This window comes from Sesamum indicum, linkage group LG3, assembly GCF_026168435.1.
Source record: "Sesamum indicum cultivar Baizhima isolate 11 linkage group LG3, ASM2616843v1, whole genome shotgun sequence".
NCBI lineage: Eukaryota > Viridiplantae > Streptophyta > Magnoliopsida > Lamiales > Pedaliaceae > Sesamum > Sesamum indicum.
Window position 1 is genome coordinate 23,507,193 of NC_142659.1, and position 15,472 is coordinate 23,522,664.

The 15,472-nt window shown below is 30.3% G+C and overlaps 1 protein-coding gene across 1 annotated transcript; it reads left to right on the forward strand.

The window, feature by feature from the left end:
- The first annotated feature begins 9,075 nt into the window (after window positions 1–9,075).
- LOC105158616 (histone-lysine N-methyltransferase family member SUVH9) lies at window positions 9,076–13,439 on the forward strand. The gene is made up of 2 exons (XM_011075426.3): window positions 9,076–11,297; window positions 13,079–13,439. Exon 1 carries the CDS (start codon window positions 9,262–9,264, stop codon window positions 11,233–11,235), a length of 1,974 nt encoding a protein of 657 aa, XP_011073728.1. The 5' UTR covers window positions 9,076–9,261; the 3' UTR covers window positions 11,236–11,297; window positions 13,079–13,439.
- The last annotated feature ends 2,033 nt before the right edge of the window (window positions 13,440–15,472 follow it).

Consider the following 15,472-nt stretch of genomic DNA (forward strand, 5'->3'; position numbering starts at 1 on the left):
TTTTAACACATACTTATTTATCTCTATTTTTCTCTTTCTATCTCTAAAACACAAAACAAAACACTCAAAACACAAATCCAAACACTAGGCAAGTTTCCCTCCACTACCATTTGAGTTTTACATTACTTCAAAATTTAAAATGTAAAACTCGTACTTTGTTCTTTCATTTTTATTTTTTATTTTTTTTGTGTGTCTGTTTTATTGGTTGGTGGAATATTTTATATTTGAATAAATTAACTAATTAGTACCCACGACCTATTTTTAAAAAATTACTATAAAATTATATAAATAATTGGAACTTTATATATGATATAAAAATTAGTAATCGATTAATAATATAAATTTTGATATAAAAATAATTAATAATATAAAGTATTATATAAATTTAAAATTTTTGTGACTAATTAATTTATCTCAAATATTTTATACATTTTTTTTAGTAAAGATAAACAATGTACACTTATACACATTTAAGTAGAAATAAAAACATATATTTTTAAAAGTGATATGAAGAATCTTTAGGACAAAAATAAATATTCATAAACTTATTTGAAAAATTAAATTTCTCAAAAAAAAAAAATGGTTTCGCAAAATAGAGTGCAAAAGGCCCATCCAATTAAGTATGCACATAATAAAATGGATTTACGTTCAATTTATATGTCATTCACTATTTCATGGAAACAAGACAACATCGTATGCTGATGTATTAAAACAAAGATGATTTTTCACATCATATCTAATATGATATCTTAGTATGATTCTACGAGTAACCTTATACAGATAGACCTTAAATTTATAACTCTAGATATAGAGCCTTATACTCTAAATATAGGTTTAGAGTATGGTCTCGTAATTCTCGAATCATCCCTAACGATGATGCCTTTCGAATTGATTCTATCAGTGTTTTTCATAACCTGCAGTGGTTCCACCAAAAATTTAAAAATAATATCAAACAGTGGTCGCATCTTTTAATACAAATTTTGGAACATTTCAAAACTCAAATTTTATTTTCTTTTAATTTTACAAAATCTACCTAAAAACAATTCCAATCAAAGGGGCCCATTTCTTGTTGGGGATTGCGCCCATGTGTATGAATGAAGATGTTCGGTCCCCAATGTTGCTTGTGTTTTTACAGTTGTAATGTTATATAAATAGTAAAAATTGAGCGGATGGACTGTGCTTTTCCCTCTTTTATTTGAAGAAATGAATTATTATTAATTAAAATAATTTAATTATAATTATTTTTATTAAATATTAATATTTAATAAAAATAATTATAATAATTATATTTTGATAATATCATATAAATAAAATTTAAACAGCACTCACTATTATAATAAAAATATACTTACTACACAGTAAAACAACATTTCACGAATAGCAAAATTTAAACTTGTGACTCATCAATTTCACAAACTTAACAAATTGTGCCTGATTTACGTAAGGACATTTTTTCATCTCATCTCAATCGAATAGATCAAGAGTTTGTTTCTTCATAAAAAATATTTCAAAAAAAATTCAAACGCATTTCACTATTCTAAAAAAAGCATATCATTGGCGCTCGTGCCAATTTTCAAATTGAGTGTTTTGATTTCTACGCAGTCGATGTGTTTTGAATTTCTTTTCCAATCTATAATGCATCTAGCAATAATAATTATATATTATAAAAATAAAAAAAATAGAAACGATAAAAAAAAATCGACAATGAATAGTAATTTTTGTCTCCCAAAACACAATATGAAACATATAATATTTATTTTAAATTATCTCCAAAAATAAATCCAAACATACATACTATCTCTAACATACACTTATTTATTTTTATTTTTTCTCTCTCTATCTCCACAAAATACAACAAAATACTCAGAAAATGAATCCAAATATTATAATTGATTTTTCAATAGTTTTTGCTTCTAAAATCCCAATTATAAATTCTAGTATTGCTGTCAAAGAAATAGCGGTATACACAAGATTTGCATCCTTGTGAAACACGTTTTTGTCTATTTGGTGCATGGGCAATAGGGTATATACAAATTCGTGGTTTTTAAATGTTTGATGATAATTTAAAACCGTAGTACTTATATCGTCATATATTTGAACTAGTTTATTTAATTTTTGTTTTTATATGTCCTGTAAAGTTGATTAGGCCATCCGTGCATGATCAATCAATTCCACACCTAATATCAAGAATATTGAGATGTGAAATATTGTGCACGTGTTATGGAACAGTATTGCAAGATCTGAAAATGTTAACATTTGTTTTTAGCTCTTTAATAATTTAAATTTTTAATTAAGTAACTTTTTGATATGGTATATGAGCCACACGACATTAGAGATGTTGCGTTCGAACTTTTATGATTATTTATTTATTTATTTTTTGAAAAAATGGAAGTTTCACGCCGGACTTTATAAAAATTAAGAGTATATTTGTGGATGGTGATATGTGGGGTTTGGGGCGGGTCTGCCACAAATCAATCCAGACTTGACCCGGCTAAGAAATTATTGGACCTAGGAGTAAATCCTACTCGTATTTGGTATCCGACAGTTGTAATCGATAGGTCCAATTTAAAATTTTAAAAATATTAAAAAATATTACTATTAGAACTTTATAAATATGGGACAATAATATTATTTAATTTTTTTTTATAATATGTGCATGTTTTAATTTTTAAATGTTAAAATTTGTGTTGTTTATATATACATTAAAACGTCTATAAACTATTTTATACAATTATTTTAATTTTCAAAAATATCAATTTTGTGCATTTATATGTGTAAGTATATATAAAATATAGTTCTAATTTAGGCTGATTGATTTTCTTAAATATCACTGTATTATATATATAGAATTGATTTTTGATGTCTTTCCCAAAAGTAGTGAATGTGTTTTTAGATATATTTTAGAGAAAATCTTATTAGAAAACTTAGGTCTATTGGGAAAAATACTTCATGAGATAATATTATTTCACAAGCACTTAGGCCCTAACTATTTATGGAGTGTTTGCAAAAAAGTAAGTGTTAAATTGAATTAAATGTACGTAAAATATATAACTTCTGCTTATGCTTTCCTTAAATTAAATTAAAATAAACAAATAGAATTACAAGTTGGTGGGAATGTATTTATTACAGTTTAAGGTATTTTTGTAAATAAGTTGAACTTTGTAATGTTTTTTTTGCCATATTTAATTTTTGTATATTTTGAAAATACCTCTTCCTTTAATGGCTAAAATTACTAACTTATTGAGTTTTTCTGATTTTTTTTTAATTAAGAGCAAGGTATTATTAATAATTGAAATAAATTGATTACAATCATTCTTGTAGGATCTAAGATCATGGGGTCTCAACTTCGGCAGTTGAGTTGACAACTTTTTCTGAAATTAAGCACTTTTAAAAAAGTATAAATTTTTACAAACATAAATTAAGCTGCCAATTCTTGAGTGATTTTCTTTCTTTCTTTAATTTTTTTTAAATAAATTGATTGCAATCATTCATGTCGAATATTTCTATCTAACAAAAATAGTTACAACGATTATATTATGATCAATAATATCCGATAAAATTGTATCTAAACAACACTACTATTACAGTTGAAAGACAACACCCGCTATAAAGTAGAACAACATCAAATGCATTGGTGAGGTTCCGACACATGACTTTTAAGATCATGGACCTCAATTTCGACAACTGAGTTAGGGCTCATTGTTTCTTTCTTTTTTTTTTTTTACTTTTCTTTTTAAATTAAAATTATTTATGTCAAAACTGAGGGTTTCACTCTCATTACGCTGTGAACCAACCTTGCAACCTCTTTAATTTTGACATTTTCTCCCACTTCACCTACCAACCCTACTTTTCTAGTTCTTCTAATTATAAAATAGGGTAAATTACATCAACCCTTTTGAAAGTTGAATTTAATTACACAAATATTTTCTATTTTTCGTAAAATTATAGTTGTAATTATAAATACTTCCCTTATTTATGGAAAAATTTTACAAGTATGCCTATGAGATAATTACACCGACGGCTAGGAGGTGTACTTATAATATTATAAAAGATTTGTATAATTAGATCTTGTTTGGGATATGTGAAATTCTGAAAAGGTTTTGACGCGTACATGATATTCTTTTTAAAATGAAATTTGCTCCCGCTGTATGATTGTTGTTTGGTACAAGCAAATTCACTTCTAAGATACGACAAAAAATCAATTAAGGCTTGAGGAATAATAATTTCAAGAACCAACTTAAAAAACTTTTAATCGAAATGAAGCAAAATATCTGATGAAAAATTAAGTATATGAATTTGGCATTTAAATACATTAATTATTTGAGACTCTTATAAAACATTTAAATACATTAATTGTTTGAGACTCTTATAAAAGAGTAAAATCATTCTAAAACTCTTTTGCATCTCAATCGTGAGAAGAAGTTTGCATATTTAAATAGAACTGCTATTTGTTTGTTGAATAGATAAATTAGTTGAAAAAATCATGACTATAATTAACAATAAAATACTTGGAAATACCCACATAATTTTCTTCAAAAAAATAAAATAAAATATTATTTTATTTCGCCAGGTAAACGTGCATGTCCCACTTGAATTTATATATTTGAATATAATATATACATTATTTTCTTAATTATTCTCTGTAATTTTTATTTGGAACTTTAACTTGGATAATTTTTTATCAAGTACTTAAAATTTAGGGTTTAATTATACTTAGATTCTCTTTAAAAATACGAAATTATATTTTTAAAAGAGTAAATTACAACGACTTCTCCTAAGCTTTGGTATAATTACGGACACCCCCTCAATACCCCCTGATTTTAACGGTTGTCTAATAATTAGCCCAATCCGTTAGGTTTCCATCGATTTTTATGTTAAACTGACCAAAATACCCTTGTGGATTAAAAATTATAAATTTTATTTATTTTTAATTTTTTTTATGGACTAAGTGGATAATTTTTTTATAATTTTTAAAAAACTTCTATCCACCCCGTCTGACTTTTTTTGTAAGTTTTAATTCTTTTTCAAAACAATAAAAAATATTATAAGGGCAAAGTAGACAATTTCATATCTTCATCCAAGAATTACATAATTTCATCAAACATCAGGGAGATATTTGTAATTTTTCAAACAATGAGGGGGTATTTGTAATTATGTCAAACATCAGGGGAGGTCGTTGTAATTAACCCTCTTTAAAATTATACTTACACCAACTCTGAAAATTATCTGTTTATCTTTGACCATCTTCCGTTAGGGTTTGGATGGAAAATACTGATATTAGATAAAAAAAGAAATACATAAACTTTTAATCTTAACCCTCATTCAGCATCCTTGTAAGTTTTTATACTTCTAAATAGGTAAAAATAATATATAAAGTTAAAATTGTGTAATTATAATAAAATATTTTTCTCAAATTATAGCCGTTGGATAAAAGTTGTATCCGTTCATTGAATGAAAGAGTTAGTCATTTTTTATACTTTTTTTACTTTCTAAATACGAGTGCGGTGAACACCATTGTTGTATCTATTGCTTGAAGCACTAGATGAAGTACTTGAATGATATTCTCAAGAAATAGATGCAATAATGATGTTAACCTCACCTCATACATAAAAAGTTAAAAAGCCACCAAGAGATGACTAGTTTTCCCATTCATGTGTGGCTACTTTCTATCCAATGCGTATAATTTGGGAGCAATACATTATTATAATTATACCTTTTTTACTTTCTATATTCCATTTATCCCTTTACAAATATAAAATTATTATAGAAAATATTAAATAATGGGTAAAATTAAAAATTCATGTATTTTCTTTTTGTTGATGTCAGCATTTTAATTTCTTCCATACCCTAATAAAAGGGGGGTCGCTTATAAATGGAGAATTATCTGACAAGGTGAAAGTGAAATTTTAATTTTTTTTTTTGGGGGGGGGGGAATGCAATTTTGTATTTTTAGAAATAATCTAAGTATAATTAACCTTAAAACTAATTAATTAATCATATGGGACATAAAATATATATGTACAAGCTATTCAATAAATGTAACTTTAAGGGGCGTCGATATAATTTATCCTATAAAATATAATTATGTAAATATAAAATACAACAATTTAATTGGCCCCCTATACTCAATTGCATTATTTTGAGGCCCTACACTCTCAAGAATGCTGCAACATCATCATTCCCTCGAGTACACATAATTCATAATCGTTAGATTTGGGACTTCTGTTTTACAAACTTTTTCTTTACCCAAAAATAAATACTGACTGTAAAAAGATGATAAATTACATAAACATCCTCAAAGTTAAGTATAATTATACGAATATTCCTTGTTTTTTGTAAAATTACAAGAGTGTTGATGAAATATGTAGTACAAATTACATCATTTTCAAGTTACCCCATATTGTAGTCCCCATATCACATTGACCCTCTAAAATCAAAATCTCAACAAATCTCAATTCTTTTAAGCAAATAATAATTAAACGGCATTTTATTTTAGATATATATTAGTATTATATCATACGAAGCTACTAAAATAATACATTATCCATATTCAAAATAATCATGAAAGAATATTTATTTTTAAATATGAAATTCTGAAAATAATAAAATATTTAAGTAACGATGAAATTAGAAAAAAAAAAACACAATAAATTATGAAGTATCAAAACAGTTGATAATTTCATCATAAAGAGGTCTTTTTTTTCCCCTTTAAGAACATATTTTTGAATATTTTCCTTCGCGAAGATTTTCATATTTAAATTGTTTTCTTTTTTATTTATAGTCGTACTATATAAATTTATAATATCTTAATTTCATAAAACTAGAAAAAAGTTACTATTTGCTACAATTTTATTGGTTATGGCCTAAAATTATGGTAAATAATTATTATTCACTATGATTAAACTAAAATCGATACAAAAACTTAAATTATCTACAATTAAAATATCTAATATTGTTGATTAAGATATATAGCGCCGAATGTTGTTGTACTGAATAGTAGGTATTGTCCCCTTTAATTGTAAGTGGTATTTAAATTTTATTTATATAATATTGTTGATCATGATATATAGCGCGGGATGTTTCTGCTACATAGTAGGTGTTGTCTCATATAATTGTAAGTGACGTTTAGATTTTATTAGTATGATATTATTTATCAGGATATGATTGTTATATTATTTTTATTATATATTATATTTTAACGTGAATGATTGTAATCAAATTATTTATTTATTTTTTGTTAAGGTATAAGGTTATTTTGATCTGTCTAAACTAAAATTTGAAACTAAGGGGCTATTTGAATGTTTTTCAAAATGAATCCATACATGGGCTTAAGAAAGTAACAAACACATATAATACATATTTGGGATAATTATGTTTGTATTTTTAACTTATGGTCTATTTACGTATACTATTCATATATTTTGTATAATTATAAAAATCACCCATAACAGCTAAAAAAGTAGAATAAAATTTTGTGTAATGTTGTTGACATTTCTGGTGATGTCTGTGTGATTTTCCAAAAAGAAGGGGTGATTTGTGTAAATAATGTTGAAGTTCTGAAAGGTGTATGTGTAGGGAATAAACGCAATTATCCCAATATATTTTTTAAGGTAAATTAAATTGACAATCCTTAAAAATAGACATAATTATACAAACACCCATTGTCTTTTATAAAATTATAGGTACACCCCAAAAGGGTATTCATATAAGGTATTGTAAAATGATAGGTCATACACATAGAGGATATTCCGATAATATACTTCAGAGGTGTTTGTGTAATTAGAACTAATTTAAAAAGTTATTGAGACTAACTTATCCTATTTTTATTTAATCTTAAGAATACATATTATTAGCTTTACTTATACAAAAAAATATCTTGAAAATATAAAAATAACACTAGAAGAAAATCCATTAATTGCAACCGAAAAAAGAAGGATCGAGCTAATTAGCAAGTAAAATTATCGTTGTTAATAATACAAGATATTTTTTTTTAATGAATTAGTGACGAAAATTTACAGCTAACGAATTTAACAATGAATTATTTAAAATATATATTAAATAATATAAATTAACCACAAAAAATGTACTTACTAAACAATTCAACACTGACATTAATATCAACTGTTAACATTCAATTGTCAGCAACATGGTAAAAAATCTAAAGAGCAAAGCCCACAGGACATTTAAGTACAATTTATCATTCTAAAATCCCCAAATTTATCAAAAACAGGAGAAGAAAGTGAAAAGGAGAGTACAAATGAACATAGACCACACAAAAATCTTATAAAGGGTATTTACGTCAATTCATCAAAAGTATCTCCATCCACACTATACTGACTCAGCCCTCGATGAAATTGTATTTTTAGTCCTATATGATAATTTTTTTTATATATATAGCCAAAAACTTTGCTAACTCTGCATATTTAGTCTCAAAATCCAGAAGATCATGCATTTTCCATTATCTTTTAAATATTCGGCTAAATAACTAATGGAAAGCGCACGTGCTCTCTAAATAATTATTAATTACAATTGAAAATAATTCAACTGAATTCTTTTTATCAAACAAAAAATTTGATGTCGTTCATTTAACTTCGACTTATTAATTTATATAACTTATCAACGAAATATATAATAGTCAATAATTTACTAATAGTTCAAATATTAATAAATTTCAACAAAAAATTAAACAAATTCACACTTAGTCCTTTCTAGTTTTCCCTCAATATTATTATTTAATAAAAATGCAATTAGAAGAAAAACTATCTTATATTAAATAGTGTAGTTCTAAAATTTAATCCACTCAACTTAGAAACGAAAAAATAGAAAATGGAAAATAAATAGAAATATAAATGTAAAAGAAAATTAAAATTAAAACAAAAACTTTGCCGGCAAGTGGCAACTATTGGTTTATAACCGAGTTAGGACAAAAAATGTATATATTTCCAAAATGAAGGACTAAGTATACTTAATTCCTAATATTATAGACTACATATGGAATTTCTCCTTTTATAAGGGATGAAAAGTGCAATTTTTCCCACAGTCGTCACTCCTCAGTTTCAACATCCCTCTCTGGTTTAGTTTTTCTTACACACTATAACCATCGATTTTCATTCAGTACACCTTCCTCAACTTCTACAAAACAGGCAGCACACACACTAAACAACTTCCACAAAACACGCAGCACACACACTAAACACCTCTGAGATCTTCATTCCTTGGTGGGGAAACGAGGAAAAGAGAATCTGAAATACGAAACTGGGAATGGGTTCTAATTCTGTGGTACCATTTCAAGACCTGAACCTATATCCCGAACCCCCCACCGGCCCGGCACCCGCCCCCGTTATCATCCCCAAAATTGAACCAAAATCTGAACCCTTAGATGAACCACTACCAACCCCACAATCACTCCATTTCTCCACCCCCTCCCCGGCCCCCGCCACCGCCCCTGCTTGCAGCCCTTCTTCCTCGGAGGCTGACGTATACTCTGAATACTATCGCATTTCCGAGATGTTTCGCTCCGCCTTCGCTCAGCGCCTCCAAAAGCACGGAGATGTTGCTATTCTGCCCGATTCTGACCTCAATTCACGCGCCATAGTCCCAGTGCCGAACCCAGAAACCCAGGTTTCGGACATCGTCATCACGCCGCGTAGCGGCCGGAAGTACCTAACGCGCTCTTCGGAGCTGGTTCGGGTCACGGATCTCAAACCCGACGACCAGCGTTACTTCCGGGACTTAATTCGCAAAACCCGGATGCTGTTTGACTCGCTGCGAGTGTTTGCCACCGCGGAGGATGAAAAGCGCAAAGATTTGATGGTTTCTCACCGGAAAACGAGAGGCGACTTGAAGGCTTCCGCGTTCATGAGACATAGCGGTTTGTGGTTGAATCGTGATAAAAGAATCGTTGGAGATATCCCGGGAGTTTCGATTGGGGATGTGTTCTTTTTCAGGATGGAATTATGTGTTGTGGGATTGCACGGGCAGCCCCAGGCTGGGATTGATTACGTTCCAGCCAGCCAAAGCTCTAACGGGGAGCCGATTGCCACTAGCATTATCGTTTCTGGAGGTTATGAAGATGACGAGGATGCCGGGGATGTGATAGTTTACACGGGACATGGTGGACAGGATAAACACAATAAGCAGGTTGTGCATCAGAAATTGGAATGTGGAAATTTGGCTCTTGAGAGGAGTATGAACTATGGCGTTGAGGTAAGGGTGATTCGTGGTTTTAAATATGATGGTAGTATCAGTGGTAAAGTGTATGTTTATGATGGATTGTATAGAATAATCGAGACTTGGTTCGATGTGGGGAAGTCAGGATTCGGGGTTTTTAAGTTCAAACTTGTTAGGATTGAGAATCAGGTGGAAATGGGGAGTAGTGTGATGAGGTTTGCACAGAGTTTAAGGATAAAGCCGTTAGAAGTTCGGCCTAAAGGTTATGTTACGCTTGATTTGTCAAGGAAAAAGGAGAACTTTCCAGTGTTTTTCTACAATGATATTGATGGAGATCACGATCCTATTTTTTATGAATACCTTATGACAACTGTTTTTCCTCCTTATGTGTATAATTCTGGGAGTAACAATGGATGTGAGTGCATTGGGGGATGTTTGGATGATTGCTTTTGCGCAATGAAAAATGGGGGTGAATTTGCTTATGACATGAATGGAATTCTTGTGAGAGGGAAACCATTAATTTTTGAATGTGGGCCCCATTGCCGTTGTCCTCCCATGTGTCGAAATCGTGTGACCCAAAAGGGGGTTAGGAATCGGTTTGAAGTGTTTAGGTCGAGGGAGACTGGTTGGGGAGTGAGGTCACTGGACTTGATCCAGGCTGGCTCTTTTATTTGTGAATATGCTGGAGTTGTTCTTACACGCGAGCAAGCCCAGATATTCACAATGAATGGTGATAGTTTAATTTACCCGAGTCGTTTTGCTCAAAGATGGAAAGAGTGGGGTGATTTATCTCAAATATTCTCCGACTATGTCTGCCCAGCATATCCATCTATCCCTCCTTTGGATTATGCCATGGATGTATCAAGAATGAGGAATCTAGCTTGCTACATGAGCCACAGTTCAAGCCCAAATGTTTTTGTGCAGCTTGTGTTGTATGATCACAATAATGTATGTTTTCCACATCTCATGCTGTTTGCTATGGAGAACATCCCTCCCTTGAGAGAGCTTAGCCTAGACTATGGGGTGGCGGATGAATGGACTGGAAAACTTGCCATCTGTAGTTAGCTCATCTTGTTGAGTTGGCTCAATTTTGAACATGCTGCTCTTGTGGGACGTCACTTTTTAAGGTATATGGAATCTCTGTCTTTTTTCCAATAATCCTTATCGTGTCTTGATTTGATGAGTTGGAATGTTTGAATTATCATTCATTTTTCTAATCTGATCTGGTGACCATGCATCTGGTGCTTGTCTATTTTGACTTTGTATTCGCTGTTCTTTTTTTGTTACTTGTAGGTGTTCTTGATGTTTCTGTGCACTTATATTTTCATGCAATTATAAAGTCTTTATCATTCTTGTTGCAACTCTTGACTTGCTATGAATAAACAGTTACTAATAGTTAGAGAAACTTGTATGGTAAGACAGACAGATGTCACTATGCGGAAAGGACAAAAAATGAAAAAGGTAAAAAATTTCTGGTTGTATTTGGCAAACTAGCGCTCTTGAACGCCCGAACTGATTTGATCCTAGTTTTTTAACAACATATTTAGCGAGTCACAGCTTTCTCCTTCCTTGGGTATAAATGAGGATTCAGGTTTCTTGCAAACAAGAGGAGGAATTACAGTTTGCATTTTTCTTATCTGAGAAGAAGCATGTTTAAATATTTCACTGAAATTACATGATCAACATCTTTACATTCAATTGTACGATCTACTATATAACACTGCCGAAGGTTTTTTTTTCATCATTTCTTGGCTTATGATCTTCATAGAGCCTAGTATGGGATTCAATGGTTCTATAGAAACCTTGTTCTTGTGAATCCACTAAGTACAGTTGGTTGATCAATAGTCCTCCATCCTTGGACCAATAACTCTGAATAATATACTCGACGGTTTGCCCCCCTAGGGTAGAGGAAATACAATTTCATCCGTAACAATTGGAGATAAATTATCCTCAAAGGTATTCTTGTAGAGCAGAAATACTCTTGCTGCTATCCAGGCAAATTGTTCCAATTTCTTGTTTCCGTAAAGCTTAGAAGGCGGGCACAGATTGCATGAGGAAATGCATCTCAGGTACATCAATTAGTAGGTATGAGAGGATTGATGTCGGACCTGAGTTAGAAGCTACTCCTAGGACTGTAAGTGCCCCTGTACCAACATTTGAAACAACCATCCGCATCCGTTAGAGGACGAGGGTGAATCAATTTCAACTCACCACCAGGAAGGCGGGCACGCCATATTTCCTGGTTTGATTGGCTCGTTCTATAGCAAAGAAAGGATGCTATTTCCCTGACTTTGTCCGCGTCAACAAACAATTCGAAATACCTCGACTTTTTTATAACAGGTCCGAATCAAATAACAATGATTCGAAGCACTTCTTTATACAAAATTTCGGTAACCCAAGGACTCAATTGTATGGATATGTAAAATACAGGATATCCAAGAGGTTCTAAGACACAATCCTCCTTAGACACTTGCATGATTTTTAATAACTTTCTGCAGTTTTCTCCTGAAGTTGCCATTGTTGCCGTACTGAATGTATGAGATATGATTGTCATTTTACTTGGATATGCTAGCTTCCTTCCATAAACAAAAACGTATTTCCTTAATATTAGATTGTTCTATTCCAAGAATGTATTAATTCGGCATTTTCAACTTCAATCTGAAGGGTGCAACAATCACACGCCATAAGAAACATGTTTCATTTATGCATGTCTGGCCGCAGGCTTTATTTTTGAATTTATACGTTCCGAGCTCTTGTCTAGCCTGCCTCTTGCACAAGATGTTATATTTCTAATCTTGATTGAGGCCAGGCATAGCAGCAGTGCAAATTTAAAGAACGAAGCACGTTTTTAAACGCTATGAAGAAATTTCTTGTGCTGATTCTGACATGATTAAACTTTCTGGTCCAGGTCCGAATGCACAATGAGGTGTTAAACAGCAAAATCCTCAATATCTAGTCATGCACCGATTTTCAAGGGAAATCGTGGTTGCTGGTGCTTTACCTTGATGCATCTTGTGCTGTATCACATGAATACGTAGATAGCTGGGAAAAAAACACGGTTGTCGGGCAGGCAGTAGATCAGCTAGACTGGAGAATCCTTTACCGCAGGCGATGAATTAAGACAGCACGATAATTCCAGCGGATGGGAGAAGGTTTACTTCGAATCTCTATATATTAACTCTTGTACTATCTGCCTGTGTATATGACTACCTGAACTGCTTGAAATTGTACAGAAAGCGATTATGGTAAAGGATGATTTTGGTGTCTAATCTTTGTTCCTTTGTTTTTTTGGCTTTAAATGTACTTGAAAATTGATATAAAGAAGATTCTGAACCAGCCCTCTAAAGATCTGTTGAATCTATTTGTAAAAATAACACTCTCGTTATGTGAAGATCTGAGTTTCTGATTATCTCTTAAAAATGTAATTAACTTTATTAAAAGAAAGTTAAGAAAGAATTTAAAAATTTAAGAAAATAAATATAAATGTTAAATTTTTATTTCAAAGCATATAATGATAATGTAAATGAATATTATAGTAAATAATATAATTTATTTATATGTTTAAACTAAATAATAATTAATAAAATGTAATCCTTATAATTGATTAAAATTTTTATTTGCAGATACTTAAATTTACAAAATGAACTTTAGTATATAAATTTTGTACGGTGATTTTTAAATTATATATATTTTTAAAAGATTTTTTTATGATGAGTAACTAATAAATTAAAATCTAAAGTATTGAAAATTTGGTATGATTATATATTAATTTCACTGAAAATTCCGATAAAATATTACAAAGTACTCCGTACAAGTTATTTTAACATGAATTTTTTTTTTATCAAAAAAGATAAAAGAAAAAGGAAAGTATAATTGTAAGGAAAAATAAAAATAAAAGAGCATGAGGGTGTTTTTCTTAAGAGTTTTCTATTTAATTTTGGATTAAAACAATGGATGATAAAATAGTAGGGGTCATCACGCTGCGAGTTTGATATTTCTAAAGCTATTTTAAAATTAAATTGCTATTCTCGGTTTTATAACATATTTTTTCAAAATCAAATTTAAAAGTGCCATTTTGTACAAATTTTGACAGTTTGACAATTTTAACACATAATGAAAACAAGGCATTGAAACTAACAAGAAACAATATATATATATATATATATGATCTTGCTCGAAATATACAATCTCGACTTGTAGAATCGACCACAATCACGTATTCTCTCAAGATTTAATTATTGGGTCTTGAGGATTAAATACAAACGTGAGGCTCGTTGGGTTCGTCCCCAACAACGACCCTCCGACTCTCAAGTTAGAGTTATTCGAGGTAAAAATATGCGAATTTGGGAAATAGATCGAAAATAGCTAATATCCGTTACCACCAAGAGTAAGGCGTCGAGGTATTTATAGGCCTATGTGAATATTGTTGCTTGTGCCACATGTCATCATCAGTTTGATGGGCGTTTTCGGTCGGACGACCCTCCCTGAATCGAGTCTTCGATAATAAAATGGGTCCATCCGACCCGCTTCCACTCAGGCGTAGATCCTAGGCCTCTAAATGACTGAAATGCCCTTCATTAAGGGTATTTTGCCCAAAAATTAGGGTTTTCCCCATCAATATATATAGTTAAAACTCTTTCATTGATAAAAAGTAATAGACTATCGGAATAATTAAAATCAAATCCACAATAATTTAAAAACAGGCATAGTTAAAGTCTTTAAGCAATAAATGTAACTAGTTGGGGAATAATTAAAGTTAGATACACAATTGATCAGAATATAATACAAATAAGTGTTTTTAAAAATATTTTGAATGCCAACTTCTAACTGCAATCACATCTAAAGGAAGAGAGAAAGAGAGAAGCGGTGGAAGGTTTGTTATTTTAAAACTTAAATATATTTCCTTTTTTGGTATGGAATTCAAATATAAATTTTACAAAAATGGGCTTTGCCACCTGCACTTTTGATAATATATGAACTTTGAGCTTCTATAATTTGAATATGAAATTCTTATAAATAATTAATTATTTTTGTTAAATTATGTTATATATGTTTTCTTTCAAAAATAATTATATATTGACCGGTGCAGTTTGATTTTGAGCGTTTATTTTAGTTCTAAATCTAAATTAAAATTAATTAGTGTGGTGCGATTTTATTTTAAATTTAAAATTGCAGTTTGGAAGATAAATCATACAAAATAGTTCGATTTAGTTTGATTTGGGCGGTTATAAAATTTTTTTGATTACCCCTATAAAATATAGATATAAACAAATTTGAATTTTAGAACTTAAAAAGTTTATGG